Source organism: Triturus cristatus, chromosome 5_1 (assembly GCF_964204655.1).
Source record: "Triturus cristatus chromosome 5_1, aTriCri1.1, whole genome shotgun sequence".
In the NCBI taxonomy this organism is placed as follows: Eukaryota; Metazoa; Chordata; class Amphibia; order Caudata; family Salamandridae; genus Triturus; species Triturus cristatus.
In genome coordinates, this window is record NC_140587.1 from 315142083 (window position 1) to 315167285 (window position 25203).

The following is a 25203-nucleotide window of genomic DNA, read 5'->3' on the forward strand; positions in this document are numbered from 1 at the left end:
GGACAGTGGACACTCACGCTAGAACTTTATTATCGAATATTAAAATATCTAGTTTGTAAATCCCTCAGAGAGACAATAGACACGCTCAGCTCTACACCAAGCACAGGTTCATTTTCAAGAAAAGAAAACCAATAAAAGGAAGCTCCTCCCCTCTTACGCACCAGTTTTCGTATTTCCGCCCTTGTATGCGATTTTCTGAATGGCATCAAGGAGGGTTTCCTTATTTTCATACGAGTTGAGTTTGAATTCCGTCCGGGCATCATCACTGAACTGGGCAATACCAACCTGCGTACAAAATGAACACAATTTAGTGAACATTTTCACGTAAATACAAACAACATTTCCAAGGGTGCCAACTAACACACACTGGATAATTTCTCAATCTCCATTTTCCCAAAAACTAAGGAAATTGAGAAAATGCACAGAGTGTAATGTGAATGAAATCGTAAAGTTGGTATGGTCCAAATCCAACAGGTGACTTATTCTGTATCATGTGGCATGAGTTAGTTAGTAGGTTTGATCCAGTCAGCATTGAGTAGGGTACCACTTTTTAAAAACCACAATGGCCTGTGAAACAATCGGTACCCTTTTTAGCAGACTCTGTTGAGAGGCCACAGAACGAATGAGCATGGAGCATCTTGTAATTACCCATCAACTTAATCGGTTTGTCTGCACTGTTTCACACACAATTAACTCATGCATACACCCAGAGGCACGTCAATTTGCAGTGTGCAGTAAACAAAAGTGCCGTTCCACAATTAAGGTGGAAGAGATTTGAAAATATATCTGGAACGTATAAAATTGGCCAAAGAGCATAAAACGATATTAGGTGCCTCGGGCTGCAGAAGGGGAGGTGACATTAGAAATAGATTAGCAGAGGTACCAGTGTGGATTAGGGTCATCTATGCTCGGGAAACCTCTCAAATGGCACAAAGATAAATATAAAACAGCGAATGTAATACAGAGATAGGTTCACAAAAAGATGCCCTGCAGACACCATGCCCCTCATTACGTAACAATGGCTGCCAGTGGTAAATTGCAGCTGTGGCAGTGGAAAGAGGTCTGTCGCTTATCTTCTCACCTGAGTTCCATCAGTGCCGATCTGGTCCAGCGCTCCGGCTGTGCTGTAGACAAACTGAATGACTTTGTTGAAGTTGTCATCGCCAATGCTCCAGGATCCGTCAATCAGGAAAACCAGGTCAGCCTTTGCGGCTTTGCAAACTGTAGACAAGATGAACCATGGTTCCATTATCACCTGGGCAGGCCCAGCTTGTCTGTGATATTTTCCAAAAGAAAATCCTCAGTTTCATTGAATGGTAAAGACCAGGCGTGCCCAGCGTAGGCACAGAAGGGTCACTTTAAGACCAGGGTGTTAGGAGAAACGCTGACCATACAAATGAGTTAATCTGCTTTCATGATATGTCAGTGTATCACATGTGGGTATCTTGGAACTCTGGCATGGAAATGACCCTCCGGTATCTACACAGATTTTATGAAGTATTTCTTTATATCAAACACACACAATAAACAATCACAAGCAAATACAACTTCTTAATCGACTGCTGATGTCCAGTCCCTTACCCTCTCGCGCAGGCGGAATCGTAGAAGGGGCTTGAGTCGTTGGGGGTAGCGTTGGTGCAGAAGTAGGAACTGGTACTGAAAAATAAGAGGAGGGTTAGTGCGATTGGCAAATGAATGAATTAATTAATACAAATGAACCAATCAGAACAATGTTCCACTGTTTCCTTCCTTTCATGTTTAATTTTACATCTATTGAAGTGTAACTGCGAAAGACACACCAGATAGTCAGTGGGTTTAGAACCCTGGCCTGCTATTTCTATTCCCGCAGGCTTTATTTTGGGCCACTACACAGCGCCGCGTGCTGTCAATGGAGTGCGCTAGGGGACTTGGGATGGACCTCCAGCCACCAGAAGCAAATGCAACTGATTAAAAGGGACTGTAAGTGAAGATCGAAGGATGGAGAGAACATATGAATAGATATATAATCGGCGTGAAAAGAACTGTTTCCAGTAGTCAACTCCATGTTGGGGATCGGACTGGAGGACTTCGGAAGGCGGCACCTTGGTCGGTGAGCGATTGTGATATCACGCTCTCCTAGGTTTAAGGAATAACCAGTGCAGCTGATGAAGAGGGATGTGGGGTGCTAGCACCTCTGAGAACAGGGCTACCTTCCCTAAGTAGACATTTTCCTCCTCCAAGAAGAACTTATGAAAATGGCAGAGTCTCTTCAAGATTTTTACCATTTGCTAAGACCAAGTGTCAATGCTTTAGCGCACTGAAGCACCTCAGAGGGAAGATGCGTACCACAGCTATCAAGGCTAGGAGAGCAACGCTGCACCCTTGGATCTCACTGGCTATGTAAACCTGCACAGGAAACACCTTTTATTAGAGAATGGGCAAGCACAATCCCACAGCTCCCTCTTTCAACAGCAACCAGAGGTCGCTGCCAAAGTGAATCTTATGTGGGACAAACATACATGTTTTGTTGAGCTCCCACATGTCCCTTGCAGCCCCTTCCAAGCACTTGTGTACCAGTTGGATTTCCACCAGGGGTGGTCCTGTCCATCTCATATGAGGACAATGCTTGAATGGACGGCCTTGATATCAGATTCTTCCGGGCCACTACAGACTGTTTCCAGTCCTTGACGTGTGTGTGGTAGGCTAATGCATTCTGGGTGTTCCACAGGTGTTTTGCTTCCATTCGGTCTCTAGACTCACAGCTGAAATGAATAATGTTGAAATGAAAACGTTAGGACTGAACACAGTGTCAGTAGTGACTGGAAGTGATGGGTTAACCTACTTGGCCAGGATCCAAGGTGCTGGATCAGACAAGTCAACAAGGGAAGAGCTATAACCGGGATGACTTTTCATCTAACCTTTGACCATTGACTACAAAAAACACTATTCAACACATCTAGACATTCACAAAATGTTTTGCACATCAATGCACCACTCAAATGCACGAAATGTTATGTATATGTTCATACATTTCAAATTCTGTTTTGAAGAATACAGTCATTTTGATTATTAAGAACAGAAATACCACTTACTCATGCAAAATGGTCAATATGAGTATGTCTAAGTCAGGGGAAAGGAAGGGAAGGGAGAGAGCAAAGGGATAGCCAAGAAGACCACTAAGAAAGCAATAACGTTGGGGGTATTCACAAATGTTTTTCATGGTGAGGCATAGAAAACTGCTCCTGCATATGCCAGGTGCAAGTGTGCTTCCAGGGTGGGAAAGAAAATACAAGCCTAAGGGCTGATTCCCTGAAATCCACAAATGTAGTAAAATTCAAAGCGTTACGACAAGGCTACTGCCACTCCTTCCTGGGACCGCATTGCAGGAAATGGACGTCCTGGGAAGGAAAATGTAAAAAAAATCTCTGACGTGTAGTATAAGGAGAAACCTCCATATGAATTATGGGTATATTTCGGTTGCTTCTGAGCAACAATCCCCACTGGCCCACTTCAACTCCATAGCCTTGGCAAATGGAACGAGGCTCAGAAACTCAGTAAAGCGTTGCGCCCCTGCTAATGTGGACGGTATCTACGTTTTTTAGTGTAGGTCTTGCCCTTCCCTTCTCCCCCCACATATTACCGCTTGTGCTTCAGCTCTAAATACCAGTATAGAATTAAGCACTATCATAGGTACGCGGGGAAGGAGTCAACATGAGGAATGTGTAACTACTCATATAATTCCCTTGTATCTTTTCAAAAAAACTGTTACTTGAACGTTTCAGGCACTTGTCACTTGACCTGAGGACTTCCCTAGGTCTTTTCTCCCTTCCATTCGTGCAGCACGTAGTTCTTCATAACTCCAAGATTCCCTCATTAAATGCTTACACTATTCCTCACTTACACTTCTACAGTAACACAGACAAATCTCACTGTATTGTTGCCATTAACTAAGCCTATAATCAGGGAAAGTAACAGAAGTGAAGCCTATGGCTGCTGTTGTTCGAAGAGTTCTGGGAATTCATGTGAAAGGGCTGAATCATGTGTATAGGTGGGCATAATATTCCTAATATGAAAGCGCCTTCCTACAGTGGTAAAAAAAATAATCGGGTAATAGTGTGAACCCTGCAAAGATTTAGGGCCTTATTTAGAGTAAAGGTGGGCAGCTCGCTGTACACCAGGGGCGGAGACCATAACCCCTGACACCCTCGCGGATTACCACCTGCAATGTATAGTGAGCTCTGCTCTGCCTGCCTGGAGGAGATCTCTATGCCTCAGCGGAGCGGCCACAAAGGCTCCTCTGATGGCAGTGAAAGTCGGCTGAACGGACACAATGATTCATGTGCCCGATAAGTCTGCTTTTTGTTTTTAAAAACCTGTGGGAGTTTGTTTTTGAAAAATAAAATAATGACCCTGACCCACAAGGAATTTTCTCTCAGGGTGCGGGGTGATTATTTTTCTGTTTGGGACGTCAAAGATTTTTTGGGGGGAGCAGGAACAAAAAACAAAAGTATGTCAGAACATCTGCCCCAAAGGGATGGATGGTCTGAGATGATTGCACAGATCACCCAACGTCCGTTGAGCCGTTGGGCTAAAGTTTCCGCCCTTGGTAGCCGAGGAGACTCTGTCAGAAATATCACGGTTCACTCAACTCTAAATAGAGCGGATGGACCCTCAGTTTGGCTGACAGAGTACTCCACCAAGTGGCAGAGTTCCTTGGCAGATTAACTTGTCTGTCAAACTCGGGAAAAAAAACGGGAGCTCTCCTGCAAAACAGGTGGAGCGTCAGCCATACATTAAAAATTCTCTTTTTTCGGGCCTTGTGGATTACCTTGGTGCCACCATGAGGTGGGCGCCTGAGGATGATGTCTTACTTCGGATTATGGGAGAGCCGCCCAGGTTAGGAGAATTCAAAGATGCTATGTAACATATAGGTAGATGCAGAGGTACGGTGCATGGTTCTACATTGAGTGAAATGCAGCTGCTTTGAAATAGGAGTCCACAAAGTAATGATTGTCAGAACACTTCATGCTTGTGAGATATTTACATACTTTAAGGAAGATGCAGTCCATGTTACTCACATGTAGTTGACATGACGTTCACTGGGGGCCCCTCGATCTCCTGCAGCTGGGTCTGAACAGTGATTTTGTATTCCGCGTTCGGTTTGAGATCATAGAAGCAGTGTCTTGAGGTTCCTCCCCCGATGATTGACTCTTGCCGCTTCCCATCTGAAAATAATGTGCAGGGTAGTTGTTATATAGATATTTTGCATTTACAGCCCAAAATACTCCTTATGGGAAAAACACACCTAACTGTATACTGTACCAGCATTCGAAAATAATTTTGCGCTCCCACATCGTTTCTTGATAAGAAGCAGCATTTTTTTATATGAAAATGCTGAATTTATCTATGCTAGCAATAAAGGTTAAAGCTTAATGGAGGCTCCATCGCTGAGGCACATAAATAACAGAGCGAATTTGGAAGGCGGTTAAAAAAACACAGAGTAAGATAAGCAGAGGTGTTCTGTCAACCAGCATTATTCGGTGCCAAACTCATACTCGGATTGCAGAGGAGAGATGTATTTCTTAAAGAGGCCTGCAACGAAGGCGGGTGTAGATCTGCAGGACTGGGAACTTTTAGCCACTGGGGGCCTGATTTCAAAGCGTGAGTGTGCCCCACTCGGTAGCAAGCCCAGCGGAGGACACTACATACTACAAGTAGCCTAACAAAGATTGTGGCTGTCATCCGCTGATTGGAATTAGCCCCGGTGTAGACAACATCCATCACTGGTAACCACGGTGGGCTTGATTTTCATGAAAACGATGTCCGCCCTCTTCTGCGGCCAACCCCATATATCAACGGGCTCATTTTGAGTCCCCTTGACATCTAAATTCAGGCGGAAACAGGAGTGTTCACCCGAACTGTGATTATAGGATTTGTAGAGAAACCTGAAAGTTGAGTAATGTGTCCTGTTTGCATTTGGCCACGAGGATCCTAGTGAAATGTGAAGTGGGAAAACTGCTTGGGAAGAGGCAAACAATGTAGAAATCAGTCCAGAAAATACTAACTCCTAATGTCCTGCTCCATTGTATGAGGAAACATGAACTAGCAATTACACAATAATACTGCAGCACAATGTGTTGCTAATTGCGGGTGAGATATTACCACATAACATTTTGGAGCAACTCAAAATGAACTCAAACTTGATATTATGAATGAGGCCAGCGGCGGGAGGATGCATGCCACTTTGCCACACAAAAGCACACTATAGGTGCTTTACTTTACTTGTGTACAGTGTGGGCGGGAGGCACTGATGAGTCTTTTCAAGATCTTGCAGGGTATGGGGAGGGTGAGGTAACCCTTTCACCTCTTTAGACATGTAGGATAGTAGGGACTTCCTGTCTTTACTTTGTGTTTCCTCGTTGCACCTGCTTTTAATTCACACATTTTCACTAAAGCGCTCTGAGATTGCGCGTTCAATTATAAACGAGGAACAGTTTTCACCAAAGCCTCACCAGCTGAAAATAGTTCCTTCTAGACTGAGCCTTCACCTCAGCAGGTTCATTTCCGTATCAGTAACCATCCTGTTCTGAAGACTGGCAGGATAGAGTGTTTTTAAATCATATCCGTAGATACACCTCTCAACTGCAGTACACTAGATGCCATCTCATGGTTCAGAACTGTTGTCAAACATCCAGAACAAAAGCATTCAGCCACACACACCCCTGTTCCCTCCTCCGCCTCCCTCCCAGATTCCCAGCCATTCCTAAGGCATTACAGAGCGGTCAATCCAGCTGCCTCTGTCAGTAGAAAAGATGAACTGAAAAGAAAAACAAAAATCATAAACATAAAAAAAATACCTACAGAGCAAATTATAACTGCCAACAACTAGCCACAATTCCAATGTGCACGCCTCCCTCTCCACCACCAAGACTACCCACACAGGTTTAACACTCTTTCAACCGCGCCCCGTCACCCCCACGGGGTAGCATGCTACCCCTCAGAAAAATCATTTTTGTGCCTCAAATTTGAGTTTGAAGTGCTATGTAAATGCTACAGTGCAGCACAAAACACTGAAGCATTGCATCTCCGCGAAATCGATGAGTAATCGGACTGGGTCAACAATCTCCTCCTGGCGTCCCATCATGCGTAACCCAGGCACCTCTCTCCTTTATCTGCTGAAGGTCCTAGTGACGTAGAAGGGTGACAAGGTTGACGCATTGTTACATCTCAGACCAGGATTTATGGTAGGACTCATCAGCAGCTGCTTTTTTCTCTGAGTGAGGTGAGGAAAGCATATATCTGGTACATGCGATCAGCGCACAGTGTGAGGCTTCACTTCACTCTACGTTGCCAGTGTCACCATCTCCATTGTCACAACCACTTTGCAGGCACAGCGGACAGCTGGGTGCAGGAGGCGGAAGGTAAGTTGTGGAGGAATGAAGGGCGTTAAACATGGGGTTCTTTTTCCATTTTCATCATTATTCGGACACACCATGTTCCTGGAAAAGTAGGTGGATCTAACCTTATTCCTACATCTTTCAAAGAGGCTTGTCACTCCAGTAGTTGCTGTTTGAAAATCCCAAACAAAGATGGCCTCTACCATTCTTCTTGTGATATCATTTCTGTGTCAGAGTTGGGTGGCACCGTGGCTATGGGGAGGAGTTGCCTTGGGATTTTTTAGCTGTCCACACACAGCTCTTCCTTCTGGACCACAGCACTAGCTATTCTCAGGCGCTGTCGAGGCTCCTTGAATTCTACCAGAGCAGTGCCCAAACCTGCTTCACACCATCCAAGGCCCTTTGTGGGCAGCTACACAGCTTTTACTATACTGATTTCAGTGTGCTCCACATATTCCAACATTGTAAGTAAGAGGTTTTCCTCGGTATGCAGATCGCCAGAGTCAGGAAGGGACAAAATCCCAAAATGCAGCATTTTCTTTCTGCTACATTTGTTTTTCATGTGTGCACTCAATTCGAGCTCACACTCCTCATATTTCTGGGATTTTTGGGTTCGCCTTTGAATTCTATTTTTCCACCTCCAGCAACGTACTGTCCATTCTGTCCATGGCCTGCCCATTAGCTATAGCAGTCATCCGGTATGTCATATTCCCCAGAGCAGCCTCAAGCAATGTTATTTTATCCTCAATGCAGCAAAAGGAAACTTGTAGCTCTCTAAGTGTGGCCATAATAAGATTCTCGCCCTAGGTAAGGGCCAACTCCAGTTCCTCGGTTCCCCTCCTTCACCATCTCCATTTACTGCATGTTTTAAGGCCCATTGAAAAAAAAGAAATGTTTGCCTTTACTGCTGTTTTGGCCTTCGTTGCCAGCCTTATGCTTCCTTGATCAATGGCTTAGCCACTCCTCCCTTCCAATCCTCACAGTCTAGCCGATCTTCAAAAGCAAGCAACCAATCGCTGATTTTCACTGGGTCACCTACTTGCCTCACACCCATTGGTTTCAGTTCACCACTGCTCCTATGTGGCGCACCACCACCATCCACACGGGCCCTCACTCCAGCACCCAGGGCTTTCAGGCTGCCACTCTGAGGTATTGTGTCCTCTGTCAAGCTATTGACACAGCTGTCTGATTCACAGAGACGGACTGTCACAGATCGCCCTTCTTTCATTGAGCAATCACGCATCACCACCCTCCCCAACCGCAAGAGAGCTTTCAACACGCCACTGGTTATTTTTCCAATACGATCCTTGCTAACTGCATTACTTCCCAACTCAACCGCTTTTCGCCAGTTGCTTTGTGACCCTAACCAGAAGCGCTTCCTTACAGCAGCACCAGTTTTCATCAACTGTCCACAATTCTTACATTCTCAGCTCATCATCCCAACTGGGATTGATGTTAGACAATATTAAGTCTCAGGCATACAATTTATTATTATTATTATTATTATTACTTTATTTCGGCCATTTTGGCCATAAAAGTCACATACATACATTAAAAAATCAAACTGTAAACATAGCAGCAATTTAAGAGAATAGTGCACAAAAAATGAATACCTTTTACAATTCATCTCATTTCAAATTTTTTAAAAATATATAAAAATATTAAAAATGTAAGAGATTTGTAAACATATACACATTTCCAACTCAAAGTACCTGTCCTTGTTTCTTACGAGTTATGTAGGCAGAGTATAGAAATTTACTTATGCTAAAAACAATGTACTGGGTTGAATTACTTTTCATGATCCTAAAGGCTATAGCGCAGGACCTGGTTCCCAAAAGGTTACACATTGGTTTTAGCCATTTCTTTCTAGCATTCATGTAGGCGCTACAAACAAAAAACATATGAGCTTCATTCTCAGAACAGACATTAGAACACATAGGGCAACACCCCTTTTTAACATTCGCTTCTCCCAATCTTTTTTGTGCCCATCTTTCGGTGTTGTAATTAAGCATAAGTATCCCATATCTGAACTTTAAATAAAGGGTTTTTGCAATAGGAGGCTCTATCTCGTCCAGGAATGGTTCAAAACGAAACTCATCCTTAAATGACAAAAAGAACTGGACTGCGGAGCCTACACTAATTCCATCCACTAAATTTCTGTTCATGTGGGTCCAAAAAGCTCGCTTAACTATTAGTTTAGAAGAGGTGGGCAATTTCTCGGGAGCCTCCCACAAGGAATATAAGCCCAGGAGTGTAAACCATTTTTTAATATGCACTAGCCATTGGATGGAATTAAAAGAATCAAGGGTCATCAGTTCATGTAGACCATTTCTATATTCTATCAGTTCCGGGGTGGACCAAAGCCTAACCCAGAATATTAATGGTCTTAAGATAGCTAGATGGTCTGTTCTCTTAAGGTTCAGGTCAAGTTGGAGAGGTAAAAGAGGTGTACTATTAGGGACCCTTACAGAAGCACGCATGAATTTGTTGTCCAGATTTTGAAAGCTATTCTTGGCCCATGCGCCCCATATCTCTGCTCCATATAGCACAGCAGATTGTATTTTAAATTTAAAAAGTTCTAAAACCGGGGTTACACTTTTACTCGTGCTAGTATTCATTTTACACAGAATTGGCTTAGCATTTTGGGCATATGTTATCTTGCTTTTCTCGATTTGGGCTTTCCAACTTAGTTTGGAATCAAGCACAACACCCAAATAGGAAAAGTTTTCCACAATATCTAGTTTTTGGCTATTCAGGGTTAAAGACCCTCTATCTGGCATACTGGGATTTAATGACATGCATTTTGTTTTGTCAGCATTGATTTCCAGGCCCTTTATCTGACAATAGCGACTGAAGGAATTAAGGAGTGCCTGGAGGCCCTTTTTTGTTTGAGATATAAGTAATGTATCATCTGCGAAGAGCAACGCAGGCACCCTTTCACCATTGAGCCGCGGCGAATCGTTAACACAGACATTCAGATAAGCAGGAGCATCATTAATAAACAGCGAAAACAAGGTAGGGGCCAGGACACATCCCTGGCGAACCCCGCGTTCAATGGGAATATTACGTGTCAACTCGCCATTAGGGCCCCACCTAACGTTTGCAAAGTTATCAGCATGTAGCTCGACTAATTGGGCTAGGAGGCATCCCGGTAGACCCATTTCTCTTAGAGTTTTCCAAAGTAGACTGCGTGGGACAAGATCGAATGCAGCCCTCAGGTCAACGAAGGCAACGTACAGGTGACCTTTTTTAATGTGCACATACTTCCAAATCAAACAACAAAATCGAAAAATTTGGTCAATAGTGCTGGTCCTACTCCTAAAACCAGCTTGAAATTTGGAGATTATGTTCGAGTCTTCCAGCCAGTCGTTGATCCTGAATAGCAAGTGTTTAGCATATAATTTTTGGAGCGTGTCCATCAGACTAATGGGTCTATAGTTAGAGGGTGTCAATCTATCCCCCTTTTTAAATATTAACACAATCTCCGCTGCACGCCAACTATCAGGAAAGTTGCAGTTTGATGATAAAGCATTAAAAAGGCGGTTCACATATGGGGCCCAGACGTCAATTTCATGTTTATAAAGATCCCCCGGTATTTTATCAGGACCAGGGGCTTTGGAGTTTTTAAGTTCGTTGATCGCCCTTACTGTCTCATCCAGTGTAAAATTGAGGGGTTCAATAATGGGAGAATCAATAAAGGGGGGGCACCTTAAACTCGCTTTACTATCGCCATCGTATTGTTTATAAAGATTTGTAAAGTGAGTTACCCAGGTCATCTCATCAAGGAATACATCTTTCACAACTCTCCCAGCATGCCCCCCATTAGCCACCAGCCTCCAGAAGCCAACATTATCATTAATTTTTGCTGCAGCTAACATTTCAGCCCAAATTGATTCTTCCCATAATCTTTTAGATGTTTTAAGTATACGTTTGTATTCAACCCTTGCAAGATTAACATCTTCTTTTGTCTTGTTTTTAATGGCAAGCAATAAGTTTCTTTTAGCAATCCTACACGAGTGGTCATACCATAACTTTCCGTAATTAGCCACTCTTATAGTTTGTTGTTTTTTTCTCGGCATATCTGATAGATACGTTTTTAGTTCTGAAAAGAAGATTTTGTGGAGATCAACAAAATGATCAATATGTTCAGGTAAGAAGGCATGGTCAACTGTGTGTGCAAACGTTTGCTCAAAAAGAGAGTATACCAATGCTAAGGCCTTACCATCCGCCAGAACACGTGACCATCTTACTGCACGTCTGTTGTTGTTTATAAGGACGTCCTCACACGTGCTTACAGTTGATATTGTGGTAGTATCACTAACCAAATTCATATTGATGTAAAGTTCCAAAGGATAGTGATCGCTTTCCCCCCTGCTTACTACTTTCAGATCGATCAAAAAATGCCAGATGCTAAGAGAAACAAGAACAAAATCTAGACTACTTTTAGCTTTAGAGAAGGTTGGTTGTTTTTGCAAGTCCGATGGGAGACGGCCATTTCCTGCTCTAAGGCCGTGGTCTGCGGTGAGTCTTAATAATTGGCTGGCCAATGTGGAGTATTTTACAGATTTTGAGGTACCAAGCTGGGGGATATTATACGCTTGGTCCTCATCTTCAAACACATCAGAGATGCCCAGAACAGGTTCGTAATTACAATTTAAGTCTCCTCCCAAGATAACCGGGATGTCTCCAACTACGTTTTTCAAGAGGAGATCCAGGGCTTCAAATGTTGGTGAAACCTTGGAGTGGCCAATCGGTCTATTATAAACATTAATTATGTAACATTTGTTTCCACAGGGTGGAGTAACCCTTAGGGCCAAGATATCCGGGGAGCCTGTGTCAACAAGATCAACCTGCATGGGCAAGGTGATTTTTAGCCAAATTAATAGGCCCCCCGATGGTCTTCCTCGATTGGACTGTACTGCCTCAATACCATAAGTTTTAAATCCTACCCGATGTGGAACTTCTATCGCCCAAGTTTCTTGTAGCAGACAAATATCACAGATGTCAATATAGTCTGCCCAGTCAGGGTCTTTTAAGTTCTTACAAACACCTGCGATGTTCCAAGATAGAATAAGTAGACGAGGTGATAGACTCTGGGTGACATTGGAGTGATTGACTACACACTGTTTAGATAAAATGCCTAGCTGTGGATTTAGCATGTCTTTCTCTGCATCCCTGACTCTTTCTTTCACTACGGTATTAGATCCCCCAGCCGGGCCACCCTTAGCTTTACTATAACATACATTTCTGGCTTTGTAAGATAGTTCCACGTTCTGGGGAATTGAGACCGTCCTATGCATCCTAACCTTAATGGTCTGATCTTCATCATGCAAATGTAATACATTTTTTAGTTTGGTATTACCTTTATCCATGCTACAGAAGGAGTCATATAAATTAGAGATACAGTCAGGCATAGTGGCAAGTCAATCAACAGCGTCAAGGCAACTGAATCTGTTGGAGGTGGTAATGCCAGACCACATATTATAATCACCATGTCTAACCAAATTGGGAGCACTGCCATAATAATGGTTGACATAGTTCCACTTGGGGACATGATGAATGGGTCTAGGTAAAGGGTAAAAAAATGGTAAGGGTCTAGCTTCGATGGAAGGATTCACACCATACGATTTCCAATTGCATATTAGTTCAGCACTTTGGGGTTCTTCGAAGGATATGACAATACAGTCACCCGTGGTTGATTTGGCCGTTGGCCCTACCCATGGTACCCTCCTAACCATAAGAATCTTACTTTTCATCTGGTTAGGAATGGGTTTATATTTGTCTAGCCAAAAAATCACTTTATTTTTTAAAGATTGGAAATTTTCTTCATATTGGCTATCCAATTCAGGTACCCCTGTGAGGACGACTACAAATGGACTAGCGTCTGGGGGCAGATCTATATACCCTCCTCTAAAGTTACTATACGTGTGGCTAGACTGGTGGTTTGACTTATGAGTAGTATTTATAGAAGATTTATCTAGCAGGGATTGATTGCTTACAGAAGGAATATGGGAAAATGCAGGCGGATTAGATCGAGATTTATTTGGGACTAATACGCTCTGGTTGGAGGAGTGGGTAGAGGGAGCAATTGGCATTTGAGAAGTCTTACTATGTACCTGCTTTTTCTGAAAGGGTTTACTGGTAGCATTTGCAACAGTAGAAGTTGAGGGGGTTAAATTAGATTTATCTTTAGTACTACTAATTAGTTGTTTGGCTTTAGTATTCCCTACTATCCCCTCCTTTTTTTGCTGCACAGTCGATGAATATGTGTTTATTGTTAAGGCCGGGGCGAGAACTGGAGTTTGTTGGATGGCTCTAGGCACATCAGTACAGTTGAGGCTTAGACTTGACAAAGTGATAACACTTTTCTCAACTTCAAGTAGTTGGTTCTCAATGTCAGTAAGCCTGACTTCTAGTGGTTTGAGTAGTCTCTTTAGAGTCTCCCAAACTATTTTTAAAAATTCTTCTCTTCCACCATCTTGTTCTGCCATATCAGACGAGATTCTTTGCCCCTCACTAGCAGAGTGATCAGACATGCTGATAAAGATTTGTTCATCTGTAATAGCATTAGTATTTTCTACAGTTGCTGGGGCTACATCGTGAACAATGTCAATTGTTGCAATAGGCATACTTGGAGTTCCCCCCGTGATATTATGGCTAAGAGCTACTTTTGCTTTTTTCCTAGCGAAAGTGGTTAGGTGTTTGCGTTTTCTTTTGTGTTTTGGTGCAACCTTAACAGATGACTTGCCTTTATTAGGCTCTATCTCAGCTAGTAGCTGACAGGTCTCCTCATTTACGATATCCTCAGCACTCTCCTTTGGAAAATTCAGCAGTGATAGGCTTCCAGTTTCGGCTCTAACAGAAGGCCCAGGAGGTTCCTGATAATTAAGAGGAGTTGTTTCATCTGCTGTTGAGTGGACCTCAGCCGAAATTATAATTGGTTTTGTGCCAGTAATGCGATCAGGCGTTTTGGAGGTTGCAATACTGCCTAGAGAAGATTTTTTTCCAAGTGCAAATTCAGATGAGAGCCTCCTAGCACTCTCAAGTTCTACTGAGACTTTGTGCTGAAGTTTAGTTATTTCATTATCAATTGAGAGATTGGTCCTGGTGATAAAATCATCTAGGGTGCCTGTAGCCTTTTTGGAGATCTTAGTAGCCTTACTCCTAGTTTCTCGCGAGAACATTGTGTGAGAGGGATTTTACGAATATGTGTGAATAGGGCAAAAAGGTCAACTAATGTGGCACAAAAGTTAAAAGCCAAGAGGAATGGCCCGGTCCGGTCTTACACGGTCTCTAACGGCCTAAAACGGCCCTGTCTTTGCCCGTCTTCGCCCGGGCTGCGTCCCGCGCTGCGGGAGTAGGATGTTATTATGAAGCCTCAGGAGGGCGGGGGGCGGGCCAGCAGGGAGAGCGGACCGGAAGCTCTCCGTCGGTCTAGCAGGGACTTCTGGGAATTGAAGTCCCCGCACGCTCGCAGCCCCGCTGCAGCCACACGCCTGATGCCGCTTTTCCTCCTCAGTACTCCTCGCAAACGTCAGGTGTGATCCTCTCCTTAACACGGGCGAAGGGGCACCCGCGAAGCGGGTGCGCCAAGAGGTGGAAGGGCGCCGAGTGAAAGACAGGTGAGCCGGCAGTTGGCAGTGCTAAGCTCCTCCGTTTAGTGTCCAAACAATTTAAGCAAAGTGTCCCATTTGAGTCCTGATGATGGTCCCCATACTAATGAGCGGGATCAAAACATCGTCGACATACAGTACCATGACTATCATGAATACCGTTGATTTATAAGTTTATAGCATTTGTACTTGAGGAAATTGTGACAGAATCTGCTTAATATTGATACAAGCCACTCTAAAAAATGTCTGAGGTGTAAAGTATCTTCTCAGTTGTTTTTTGTCTTTTTTTCCCCACTTTTACTTAGATTTTTATGTGTTTTGTGATTGAATAAATACCTTTAATTTTCTAATTCAAAAGCTCATTTTGGCATAGAACGTATTCATTTCCTATGGCCATTGATCTGTGAAAATTCTTACTAAAGGACCACCTGTTCCTCTATAAACTCTGTCAATCTCCGGCACATAAGTGAGGGGCACTTGTGGTGGGTGCCAAATATATAATGCACTTAACATTTCTTTCATGCTTTTCAAACTTTTTTTTCAATTCCAAACAACTAGCTACCTTCTGACAGCTCTTGCCTCACACCCCTGGAATAAGCTGTTCCCTATGTGCACAAGATGCCTACCTCAGTCACTAACCCCTACTCCAAGCAGTTAGGACTTTCATTCTGCTTGCATGCCTTCCAGCTAGTCCCTTAGATCCCACCCCTTCTTTCAACAATAGAGGCAGCTCTTACATTTAAAAGATTACTCTGGGGGTAAGCCATATAGTGGGCCTGTTTATATTTCTTTGTTTTCCGCATTTTAATACTTTACAGTAAACTCTCTTATTTGATTAAAGAATTTAACACTTCCTTGGTATTTGCCCCGTATCACTTGGTGGATAAATGAATGGAAAAGAGCCAGCACAATTCTTGATTCAATCACATTACCTTTTGATTTCTTGTCTAAATTAATTTTGTAAGCTAGTTCTATAAAACAAAGATGACAAGAGGGAGCACATATCTGGGCTCTTTTCCAGACCTGTGAATTCTAAGTTGTTTCCCTACAGGTGAAAAGTAAATTGATGAACAATAGGTTAACAAATAGAACAATATCTTCAAAGTTCAACATCAAACAACTGAAAACAAAACCAGGGCATCACCTCCGATTCCAACAAGCATTTACAATGCAACGGTCTCGGCATTGTTAAAGTTAGAGCTATTGGCATTGCTCATGACAATGCCGCTTCTTTAAATGTTTTAAAAACAAAAACATAAACAAAAATAATGTCATGAGCAATGCCAATAGCTCTAACTTTACCAATGCCGAGACCATTGCATTGTAAATGCTTGTTTTTAGGTTTGCTGTTATCCAAGACCTTTTGAATTTAGTAAACTTGCATGTATAATAAACGTACTCAGAGGGGCTTTCAGAGGGGCTGTTCATCCATTGGTCTTTTTGTTGTTCACATTTTCTTCTACGCACCAGAGCACACAGCATGGGGCAGTGTGTCAGCCCACGTCTGCCATTGGCTAATTAAACAATGAGTGCCGGCTGGCTTCATGTCCTTTCACATGGGCCGCAAGTTCACACACAAAGTAAAAGTAGTTCGTAGTACCTTCAAGTGTCAGGGATTACTATGTCAATACCTGCTTTTTGTGCTTTTGAGACCAAAATGCATTGTGACTCTAACCAGTGTTTTTTTCTTGTTTGTTTTTATAAGGATTGATGAGAGCCCAACCATATTTTTTGGCAAAAACCATGACCAAACCAGCATTGACAAAGCCAAAAGTCTGGTAGCCACCTCCAGGCCTATTGGCTTTGTCAGTGCTTGTTTCAGCATTGGACCAAATTTATTTGCAAAATGTGTTTTAAAACAAAACTTTATCACAATCTTCTAATGGGATGGCAGTGTGTTTCTTCAGTATTATAGGTCTGTGCGAAGATTTTTGCCACCCAAGGTGACTGTGAATGCAGGGACGTGGATTCAACAGAGCGCTATAGGCAGTGGAAGTTAGGTAGCCATGATTGTCAGTGACATCGCAGGTTGAGCCCCTACCTACATGGCTTTTAAGTGGGATGGGTCCTGCCAGGTCTCAGACCCCATGTTAACTAAATCCCAACTTTGAAACTGGTCCCTATGGGGCTCCATGGTCATGTCCTCAACTTACCTGTCAAAAAACACGGATGCGTTTTTCGATAAGGGCTTTAAAAGCCCTTGAGATATCTGTTGTACGTCAGCGATGCAGTCCTTGTCTCCATTTCGCATGTTTTACATCATCTTGCATTCTCTAAGAGTCTTTGTGTTTTTCAAGATACTGCGCTTCTGTCGTTCTTAAATGCACCATATGCCCTTTGTATTGTGTACACTTTGAGCTGTGCCCCCTCCAGGTACCTGAGTGCAGATTGTGCTGGGTGCTTACAACGGCACATGAGTGAGAGCTCTAAACTGTAGGCAGCGTGAGTTGCTCAGTGCCTGCCAGTGGGTCTGCTGACCACATGCACATGGAGTCCTGGCCCCATCTGCAGCGCCGCAGAGCAATACTCGTACGTGTCCTAAGGTCCATCGTGGGAAAGTGTGAGATATGCAGATAGAGGACTTGGGGAACATGTAGGGAGAAAATGGGCACCAGTGTCTAAAGGAGTGAGACTGTAGAGGCGAAAGGGTCATGGTTTCGTTGTATAAAACTCAATAAATCAAAATACATTACATAAAGAGGTGTGACAAGAACAAGAGTGCCTGAGACATTTCGTAGGCCACCACCCCTTCCACAGACTTTTGTAATGTTGAATTCAAAGTCTCCTATTTTCAGATTTGAAACATTTTGATTTCTAATTATTCCCAATAAAGTCGTTGTTCATGATCTTGTACAACTAATAAGCATGGACAAAGGCAGTTGGTTTGTTTTAGGAACATTTGTTGGTTGTTGTGTGACGTATCTAGATGCAATAATAGAAATCTTAGAGAGGGTCCCAAATACTGGTCAGGGGGCATGTTGTGTGAAATATATTAATAACGAAATTAATTTAGATGGCTGTAAATATATTCTCTGTGTGTTTGCTGTTTTAAAATGTATATTTCACAGGGCCAAAAATAGAGTTTTTTTTTTAAACTGATTTTCACATTTTGTTTAACCAGTCTTTGACCTACAAATGCTGTCCAAGCCGGTACAATACCGGCTAGTAGGCAGCCCTTTCAAAGACATAAAGGAAGTGGCAAGAACTGGAAGTGACCATGTTTATTCTCTTCTTTCCACTCAATGCGTTTCACTGTCCTGCTGAGGGTCCCAGGGTGGGACTGAGCGGTCAGGAGAGAGCTAAAGGCTTGAGACGTTATCTCTGCTGCCGCGTCCATGTTGGGGCCCTGATGGGCATGGTTTTGGAAACCCCGTTGCGTCTCTGCTGTGGAGCTGGGCAGGGCCCAGCCTTGCACAATCGCAAATTCCCCTCCTGCTATTCATAGGCATAACTAAGATTCCTGGACCTCACTTGTGGGGTCGGGGTGATCCATGTCCGAGGCCAGGGCTGCAAGCAGATGCTGTGTGGGTCTGGCGGGGTCGCGGATTGCGAGTCCGTGTTGAGAACAAGGTTTCCTCATAACGCCTGTCTTGAGTTTTCTATACCTGTTGGTTTTGTAGCACTTGTGAAATCCTTCTGGTGGGTGATGCAAGCGAGGAGCATATGTGCACGCTCAGTTCAGGCGCCTGGATTCCTTGCTGCTGTGTCCTGGACCGGTATAGTCACGCTACTGGTGTTTTGAGTAAACTCTACGTCGAGACCGTTTTTTGTTTTACATTTCAGGCGAAATTAGAAATTGGGGCAATATTTAGCTGGTTTGTTTTTCACCCAAAGAATCTCACCAATCCTGTAACTCACATATTTATTTTATTTTTTTATTGGCAAAAACATGTTATCGTGCGGTGCTGTCCTTCCACCTCGTTGGTGTCCGGTCAGCGGAGCCGCATCCAGTGGTTCCAGCGCTCTTATCTCCAAGACCCGCTCTGTGGCACGGAGCATGGCTAGCGCCTAAAGACCTGACCTGTAGACTATAAAAAGTAATTTCACTCGGTCCTTGCAGACCGTTGCTGCTCAGATTACACCCCTCTGCCCTAATCCCTGCCATGTGGGACCGGATCCCGCAGACACCGCGAGAGGAATCTCTGGAGAATGCCCGTCCACCAAGACCCTGCGGATTATTTACGATTTTAAGGAGGAATTTTCGGTTTTGGGCTGCATTTGAAAAAGAGGGTCTGGCATAGATCGCACCTTCTGTGTGGAAAAGAGCAAAAGGCAAGCACACCACCGCCTTTCTCCGAGGCAGAGCAGAAATGCCTCGGAGAAACGCAGCGTCCTTTTCGGATTCGGGGGCGTGTTTTGCTGAAGAATGAGACTTCTTGCAAAAAACACGCCCCCCGATCCGAAAAGGACGGGGCCTGATCGGAATGACTGACCTCTTCTCCAATGGCTGGCCAGCATTCAAGAGGCCAGCCAATGGAGAACAGGGGAGAAGAGGGGCGGGTTCAATGCCCCTCTTCTCCAAGTCATTAAATCTCCGACTTCCGGTTCTGCCTTTCGGCAGACCGGACGTCCTCGACCTAAAAAGGTCATATTTTGACAATGACAGGGATCAGGATGTGTTGTGAGACCCTCGTGGATCTCCCACATCTTGCTACAGGGGGGAGACAACATCCTGACAACTGCCACAGAATTACTCACCTTATCCCTCAGGCAAGGGAAAGTGCCGAAATCCTGGAAACACGCCTTAGTCCATCCTCTGGTAAAAAAGCCACACTTAGACCCTAAAGACCTGGGTAATTTTCACCCCATTTCACTCCTACCCATCTTAGGAAAGATGGCGGAAAAACATGTCAATCACACACTGTACCAGTTCCTAGAGGAGAAGGAGATACTACACCAGACCTAAATAGGCTTCAAACCAGCACATAGCACCGAATCTGCCTTGATACTGGCCACAGAAAAACTGAAGGGAATCCTTGATCAAGGGGGTGCTACCGCCATCCTGCTAATCGATTTGAGTGCAGCCTTCGATGCGGTGGATCACAAAACACTCACTCATAGGCTAGAGAGAGCAGGGATCCGAGACCACATGTTAAGGTGGATAGTGTCTTTCTTGAAAGTCAGATCCTTCCAAACCACAGAATGCGGACATTTCTTGGACAAACTAGAGGTGACATGTGGTGTGACACAGGGCTCCTCCCTTAGCCTCCCACTGTTCAAACTGTACATGCAACCCCTGGCCGAGATTGTCCAAGAATTTGGGCTGTCAATTGTAACATACGCAGACAACACCCAACTGGTAGTCTCTGTTACAGGGGACCCGACTAAAAACACAACTTGGTGTCCCCCTGCATGGAAAAGGCAGCCCACTGGATGACAAGCAGCAAGCTAAAACTAAACGGGGACAAAACAGAACTCATGTTCCTAGGAAACAAGATGGCACCCCATATTACCATGAATTGGCCAAAAGAACTTGGACATCCACCTGTGCATAAGAACGCCATAAAGAACCTAGGAGTGTGGCTAGACCACAACCTCACTATGGAAATCCAAGCCAGGAAACTGGCAGCCACCAGCTTTGTAATCTTGCAGATGCTCCGAAAAGTTCTGGACCTCATTCCAGAGGAGGCCAAGAGAACCGTGATACAGGCCTTGGTGGTCTCACGCCTCGACTATGGGAACTCTCTGGGGCCAATTCACAGAACTAACTTAAGACAAAATCCTAAACTTACTACTTTTGGTATTCACAGAAGTTAGGATTTTGTCTTAAGTTTGTCTTAAGACAAACTTAAGACAGACTTAAGACAGACTTAAGACAAACATAAGACAAACTTAAGACAAACTTAAGACAGACTTAAGACAGACTTAAGACAAAATCCTAACTTAAGTCTGTCTTAAGTCTGTCTTAAGTCTGTCTTAAGTTGGGAGCGCTAGGGGGTGCCGGACCAACATGGCCGCTTAGCGGTGCGGCTCCGGGCGCCCGGCCCCGTTCATCCTTGACTGCTCTGTCCCGAGTTGCCCTGGCCGAGTTCCAGTGGGCGCATTGGGGCACGGAGCGGACCCGCGTTACAGGGTCCAAGTTTGGAGGGATCCGGTCCTCCCCGGGCGCCGCTAGACGACATAGAAGCGGGCCCGGGCTGAGGACGCAGCGAGCCCGGAGCAGAGAACCGGGAGGGCAGCTACTCGAGCCCGCGGCGCCCACGAGGTGCCTGGGCCCTGGGACTCCGGTGGCAGAGGAGAGGCGTGTTGTGGCAGAGATCGAGGGGGCTCCCCCCCACTCCACGAGGCGAGAGCTACCCCTGCCTGGGGTGCCCGGAAGAGCTTGGTGGGGCGTGGAGCTGGTCCTGGGGTGGCAGCTTGATACCAGAAGGTGGCCGGTGAGTGCGGCGCTGTGGAGGCAGGCAGCGGGGCCTTTGGAGCTGTGCGGGGGTCTGGAGGTGGCCCTGGGGGGGGACCGCGTTCCTTATCTTAGCCCCCCCCTCCCCCCCTGCCGATGCTGCCTCTTGTGGAGGTGCTTGTCCTGATCCATGGGGGGCTGCTGAGCGGGGTGAGGCTGTCTCCGCTGGTCGGGCCGCGGGTCGGAGGTCAGAAGATCCGGCTCCATTTCCCTCCTCCGCTCGCGCCCCGGGGGCCCCGCAGCGCATGGACAACCGTCTGGGGTGAGGGGGCACGGAGGCTCTGCTGAGGATGGCGGTGCTGGCCGCGGGCAGCGGCGGGTGGCGGCGTGCCACCCTGGGCTCTGACGGGCCGCGGATCGGCGGCGGTCCCTGGGGGCGAATCGGCTGCTGTGTCGGGCAGCGCCCCGGGAGGTGATTTGCAGGGCTTGCGAAGACGGGCTGCCCAGGCGAGTGGAGGCCCGACTGCACGCTCTCCCTCCTGCCGTCCATTTCCCCGGCTCTGGTGGGTTCGCCAAGATCTACTGCGGGGTCCACCGGCGGGCGCAGCCGTCCCCCGCTGTCTGCAGTGGGGCCATCATGGGCAAGGACAGGGCCTCCAGGCCGGCACCAGCGGCCACCCAAACCAGGATTGACCAATTTACGACCTCCGAGAGGGGGACCGGCCCGGCCGGGGAGGCGGCGTCGGCCCCTGCTACGGATCTGGCCGCCATCTTGCAGGCCATCAACGCGTCCCGCTCCTCCCTGGAGGGTATGGTAGGGGAGGTTAAGGTGGATGTTGCCCTCCTCCGACAGGACTTGCGCAATGCCACCACCCGCATCTCGGAGGCCGAATCGAGAATATCGACTGCCGAGGACGACATCCGCCAGCTACAGGATCAGGTACGGGAGCTCACCACACACTCTAGGGAGCTGCATCGCCGGGCTGAGGATGCAGAAAACCGGGCGCGGCGCGGCAACCTCCGCTTGGTGGGATTTCCGGAGGGGGCTGAATCGGGTCAGGCAGATGACTTTCTGGAGCGCTGGTTCAAATCCTGGATGCCTGCGGACAGCCTGTCAGCCTGGTTTGTTGTGGAGAGGGCCCACCACTCCCTGGCTCCTAGGCCTCTGGGGGCGCCCCCCCGCCCCTTCATCCTAAAGATCCTCAACTTCAGAGACAGGGATGCAATTCTCTGTGAAGCCAGGCGCGCTAAAACTCTTACATATCAGAATCACACTATCATGATCTTCCCGGACTACACTCGGGAGGTCCAGGAGCTGCGGCGGTCCTACACGGAGGTGAAGCAGAAGATGCGGGCTCTGGGCCTCCAATACCAACTTCAGTTCCCGGCCCGCCTCCGGGTCATCTTTCAGCACAAAGCCATATTTTTTGACACGCCTCGAGCAGCTTGAACTTGGCTGACGGAAGAACATCCATTGCACCGATCCGGACAGGGCTCACCGACGATGGGTCGCAAGGGACAGGCAGTATCCAAGACCCCGTCGCTGGCGGCGCACAGTACCCCCGGGGCGCGTGGAGGGAGAGGTGGTGGCCACGCGCTCCATGGGACGGCCGTGTCGGGCGTCTGGCGCTTCACCTGCCTCTTCGGTCGCTCCTGCCGGTCCCGCCGCTGCTGGACGCCGAGCCGGGTACCCCTACGGGTGGGCTCTGCGGCTCTGCCTGCTGCACCAACGGACACCACGGACCTCTCCCGCAGTCCAGTTATTTGACTCTCTGTTGCTAAGTATGGTTTGTCGGGGGGGGGGTCTGGGAGTGATCTTCCGGGCTACCAGGGCTAACATTTGGACTTCCGTGCTCCTCTTTAGTTACAGCTCTCGGACAGGGCAGGGGATTTAGTCGTGATCCGATCTACTGAGGGGTCCACTACGCGCTCAAGCCCAAGCGTTCTAGCTTGGTAGTTGTTCCACAGAGTTAGGGCGACAGATGCTTCCGTTTTTGAAGTATAGGGTGGGGGGTGGGGGGTTGGAGTTGTTTTTTCCTCCTAGGGGGGATTATGTTGGTTGGGGATATCCTCCTCACGGTTGCTGTCCTAAGGCATCATGACATTCCTATCCTGCCCTCTGACCTGAAGTGCATGGGACGGGAGGCTGGTGAGGCCCTTGACTCGCCCGTCACGTTGCAAGAAATTGACGAAGCAATCAGCCACCTGGCTCCCGGGAAAACTCCGGGTCCGGACGGCTTCCAACAGGAATATTATGCCCACTACCATGAAACCTTCGCTCCGCAGCTTTTGGGCCTCTATGCAGAGGTGATAGAGAAAGGTTCGTTCCCATCGGAGACGGACACGGCGACGATAGTCGTTCTCCCCAGACACAACCCCCATCACAGTCATGCTCTGACTATCGGCCGATATCTCTCATCAATTCTGAGATTAAGATATACGCTACCATCCTGGCGCAACGGTTGCGCCCGCATCTTACTTCATTGGTTCATCCGGACCAATGCGGATTTATGCCGAACCGACGGACTCGGCACTGCCTGCGGCGCCTGCATCTCGCCATTGCTCACCGGGGGCGCCTCTCTCCTTACCTGGCCCTGTTGCTGGTCGACTTTGAGAAGGCCTTTGACTCGGTGGGGTGGCTTTACCTTGGAGAGGTCTTGGAGAGGATGGGGTTCGGTCCCCAGTTTCGCGCCATGGTGCGGGTTTTGTATGCGGCTCCACGGGCCAGAGTATTGGTGAATGGGGCTTTATCCCGCCCGTTTTCCATTGGGCGGGGGACGCGTCAGGGTTGCCCGCTCTCGCCTCTCCTCTTTGCCTTGGCCATGGAACCCCTGGCCGTTCTGGTCCGGTCGGACCCTGCCCTTCGTGGGTGGGACTGGCCGGGGATGGCTCCTGATAAGATAGCTCTGTATGCGGACGATGTCCTCCTTTACCTCTCAGATCCAGCTGTCTCCGGTCCTCTTGTCCGTCGGATTCTTCGCCGGTTCGGTCAGGCGTCGGGTCTCCTTCACAACCCCAGAAAATCGGTCTTAGTTCCACTGCACCCGTCTAGAGATTGCTTCGACTGGCAGTCCGATATTCCCCTCCGGAGACTCTCCTTTAAGTACCTGGGGATCTGGGTCACCCTTCTACCAGAGCTCTGCTGGGCCCTCAATGTGGCCCCCGTGGTCAATAAAGCCAGATCAGACCTGGTGAGGTGGCAATCGCTCCCATTGAACCCACTGGGGAGGATTGCACTCTACAAGATGATGATCCTCCCCAAGTTTCTTTACATGTTGCAGAACACGCCCTGTTCCTTTTCTCGCCCTTGGTTCCGGGAGTTGGACACGATGGCGACTAAGTTTCTCTGGGGAGGTGGTAGAGCCCATCTGGCCCTGGGCCGGTGCCGGATTCCGTCATATGACGGAGGTCTGAGCATGACTAATCTTTATTTGTATTATCTTGCCACTCGGCTCCTAGTGGTCCATGATTGGTTTTCAGGCGCGTGGGATGACCCAGCCTACAGGCTGGAGGTACAACTGATGGGGTTCCCCTCCATTCAAAGTATGCTCTACGGGGCGACGGTTCCTCGGTCGCTCCCAGACGTGGTACGGGCCCCTTTCTTGGCATGGCGTGCCGCTCTGCGACATACCCGGTGGTCGGGGAAACTGACTCTAGTTACACCACTCTGGCATGGCACTTGGTTGCGGGAGGTTGCGGGTTTGGGAGGGTTTCGAGCGTGGGATCTCCTTGGGATCTCTTGTTTAGGCGACGTGTGGCGGGGGAGTCACATGCGCTCCTTCCAGGAGCTCCAGGATCGGTTCTCGTTGTGCCCCTCGCAGTTCTATAAATATCTTCAGCTGCGCCACGCGATTCAGTCCCTGGTCAATAACACCCC

The 25203-nt window shown here is 46.9% G+C and overlaps 1 protein-coding gene across 3 annotated transcripts in view; it reads right to left on the reverse strand.

The window, feature by feature from the left end:
• COL14A1 (collagen type XIV alpha 1 chain) overlaps positions 1-25203 on the reverse strand; it is a 513241-nt gene that overhangs the window by 144735 nt on the left and 343303 nt on the right. For all 3 annotated transcript variants that reach the window (XM_085605041.1, XM_085605042.1, XM_085605043.1), the window contains 4 exons: positions 5058-5204; positions 1582-1656; positions 1082-1221; positions 162-285 (listed from right to left, as the gene is read on the reverse strand). In XM_085605041.1, coding sequence (XP_085461167.1) covers positions 162-285; positions 1082-1221; positions 1582-1656; positions 5058-5204 — 486 coding nt within the window. The remainder of the gene's footprint in view (positions 1-161; positions 286-1081; positions 1222-1581; positions 1657-5057; positions 5205-25203) is intronic.